This window comes from Diaphorina citri, unplaced genomic scaffold (assembly GCF_000475195.1).
Source record: "Diaphorina citri unplaced genomic scaffold, Diaci psyllid genome assembly version 1.1 scaffold1488, whole genome shotgun sequence".
NCBI classification, from domain to species: Eukaryota; Metazoa; Arthropoda; class Insecta; order Hemiptera; family Psyllidae; genus Diaphorina; species Diaphorina citri.
Window position 1 is genome coordinate 61373 of NW_007378914.1, and position 3077 is coordinate 64449.

The 3077-nt window shown below is 38.5% G+C and overlaps 2 protein-coding genes across 2 annotated transcripts in view; one reads left to right on the forward strand and one right to left on the reverse strand.

The window, feature by feature from the left end:
* The first annotated feature begins 287 nt into the window (after positions 1–287).
* On the forward strand, positions 288–1626 carry LOC103516100. Its single transcript, XM_008481053.2, has 2 exons — positions 288–591; positions 1467–1626. The coding sequence occupies exons 1-2, from the start codon at positions 449–451 to the stop codon at positions 1624–1626; spliced, it is 303 nt and encodes a 100-aa protein (XP_008479275.1). The 5' UTR covers positions 288–448.
* Positions 1627–1754: 128 nt separating this feature from the next.
* Positions 1755–3077, reverse strand: part of LOC103516094 — an 11677-nt gene continuing 10354 nt past the window's right edge. Inside the window, exon 2 of the mRNA XM_017446914.2 lies at positions 1755–3012. Within this exon, the coding sequence (XP_017302403.1) occupies positions 2093–2926 (834 nt within the window). The 5' untranslated portion in view covers positions 2927–3012 and the 3' untranslated portion in view covers positions 1755–2092. The remainder of the gene's footprint in view (positions 3013–3077) is intronic.

The window sequence follows — 3077 nt, forward strand, 5'->3', positions numbered from 1 at the left end:
CCCATGAACATGACAGTTCAAGATAAATACCTCATGTATAAACACACATCAATCTACTTCGGAATTCGAGGGCCATTATGTGTCCAGAACAGTTTACAACAGAAAGACGTACATCCGCGCGGGGCAGTGGTCCAACTTCTGACTAGTTCTAAAATTCGATCTTACCTTTTTCCACTTACCTCATGTATAAACACACATCAATCTACTTCGGAATTCGAGGGCCATTATGTGTCCAGAACAGTTTACAACAGAAAGACGTACATCGTACATCCGCGCGGGGCAGTGGTCCATCTTCTGAGTAGTACCTAGTTCTAAAATTCGATCTTACCTTTTTTTGACCGCTGAAAATTTTGCGGGAAACTCGAAAATTGTCACATAATTTGGTATTACCTAGTTTGCCTTCAACGTCAATCGAATCGATTAAATCTTTGGTTTTACGAGGAAACAAATGGAGGGAAATAATCGCACCCTTTTCTTAGCCGTCATCCTAGTGGTATTGTTGAAGCAGACGAAAGCTTTGGTTGAAGAAGTGAAAGAAACGGTCGGCATTGAAGTGGAAATGCAAGATCTAAAGTTCAAATATTCTAATAGGTATGTAAGGGAGGCAGGTGTACATTGACGTTTTCCTCAAACATCAGAAGACAAACTTGGAAAACTTTTAGACTCAAACTAAAGTGGTATCTTAATTGTTACTCTGTAGTCTGTATTTTCCATCTCTGAGCAAAGATAGGGGTAGTGTCTGGCACATTGCATACATCAAACAATTACCAGGCATTCATACAAATTGAACCTCATATAGAATAATGGATCACTGTGGTTCAATTTGTATGAATGCCTGGTACATAATTGTTTATGTATGCAATGTGCCAAGCACTATCTTTGCTTCAAAGATGGAAATTGATGAATAGTGTGAATACCTAATGTACGTATTACGTACTGGTTAAATTTTCACCATAGAGCAACAAAACTATAGGGAAAGCTGCGGTACAATGAGACGCAAAAGTTTATAGGTGATTTAAAACAAAAAGTATTTGGATTTGATGAAACAGTATTATACCAACACGTAAAGAGAGCTTTGTTTCAATGTTTTTCGGTTTATTTTCATTAAGTGGTGGATACACTTTTTCGTCGTCGTCGTCGTCGTCGTCCCCCCCCCCTACAAAGTGTCCCCTAGGGGCCCTCTGATCAATAGCAGTCTATTGATGAGAGCTGCCAGTGACAAATGCCTTCTCAATTTTGCAGGGGTAACAAAGAGTCGGAGTTTCTCATCAACATCACGGATGTGAATTTTGCTGACGAGTTGAGGAAGATATGGAACTATGAAATTAAGTGGTTGATACACTTTTTCGTCGTCGTCGTCGTCGTCGTCGTCGTCCCCCCCCACAAAGTGTCTCCTAGGGGCTCTCTGATCAATAGCAATCTATTGATGAAAGCTGCCAGTGACAAATGCCTTCTCAATTTTGCAGGGATAACAAAGAGTCGGAGTTTCTCATCAACATCACGGATGTGAATTTTGCTGACGAGTTGAGGAAGATATGGAACTATGATGTGGACCTGAAGATCATCACACATGGCTGGATCAGCTCAGATGCCTCTCTAGCCGTGGCTAACATCAAAAATGGTTAGGAACACATTCGAGGAAAGTAAACTGTAGAGGTTTGATCCTGTCATACAGACATTTCATTAAGGAAAATATCATGTAGGGACATAGATATACTCCTATTTTTTCAATGATCAAAGGAAACAATTTTTCAATCAGTGAGAAAAAGGGAATACAATACAGATCCTCACTAAAACAAATCAAAATCAAACATATTTTCAATAGTAGATACTTATAAGCTAAAATAACAATGTTAATCAATTTTAGGACGACAAATCAAATCAAAATAATCACAAAAGGTTAACTATCGATCCTAAAAAAGGCTAAGAATCAGTACCTACGTATCGTACAGGTAAAACAAAATGAGTATCTGAAAAATAAACGTTAGCTCAGCAATACAGTCAATAAAGAATAAACAATTGCAGTGAATGGAAAATACAACCAAACTTAATTATCAAAATCGTTTGCTCTTTCTATCTAAGTATTAGGTATTTACAGGTCAAGTTTAGTTGGTTTCCTCACATTACGTCCATGTCTTGTAATGTGATTCTGAGGTAATAATACATTCTCTAAATCACTACGTCTATCAGATACTCTTGTCACTCTAGGTGACATAGGTGGAGTCATTATTGAATGCCTAGGTGGAGACATAACATCAGGTAAGTCTGGGACTGAATCAATAATAGGTACAAGTGTTGTGTCAATTTCTGGAGTTACACTTGTATTACTCTCTTCTAACAAAGGAGTCAAATCGTCTGAGCTACACTGAAACTCTAGCGGATAAATCCGTTGTACAGGTCTTGTCAAAACACCAGTGCTGGTTCGCACCTTAACAACTCGTATGTGGCCATCACCACCCTGTATCAATTGTATAATGAGTCCCAATGGCCAGTTGATTCTTTTATTATTATCGTCTCCAACTAGCACTATTTCTCCAAGTCTCAACTCATATTTCTTCTTATTATTCGCAAATAATTGGAGTTGTCCAAGATATTCTAAACGAAATCGTTTACAAAGTTGTCTTTTTAATTCTTGGCTGTGCTTGAGCTTCTTACTCAGATGAGTAGACTTGATAACGTCAAATTCGGGAATACCTACTTCTTCCAAATCATGAAGAAACATACTTGGGCTAATACATGATAAGTCAGACGAATTGTCGGACACGTATGTCAATGGGCGTGAGTTTATTACCGCTTCACACTCACTCAATATCGTACTCAACTCTTCATAATCCACTGATGTACGTCCAAGTATTCTTCGTAATAGGTTCTTCACCAGTCCCATCATGCACTCCCACCCTCTCAAGGTGAACATTCTTTCCTTCATAATTGACGAAGCGATCTCTATGAAGTCCTTTGCCTGTTCAGAACTGTGCAGGCTTGTTAAGCAGTTGTCAACATAGAAGCTTTCACCTAGAATTTCAACAAACGAGAGCTTGTGGAACCTTTAATTCGATTTTCTTTATACACGTGATAGG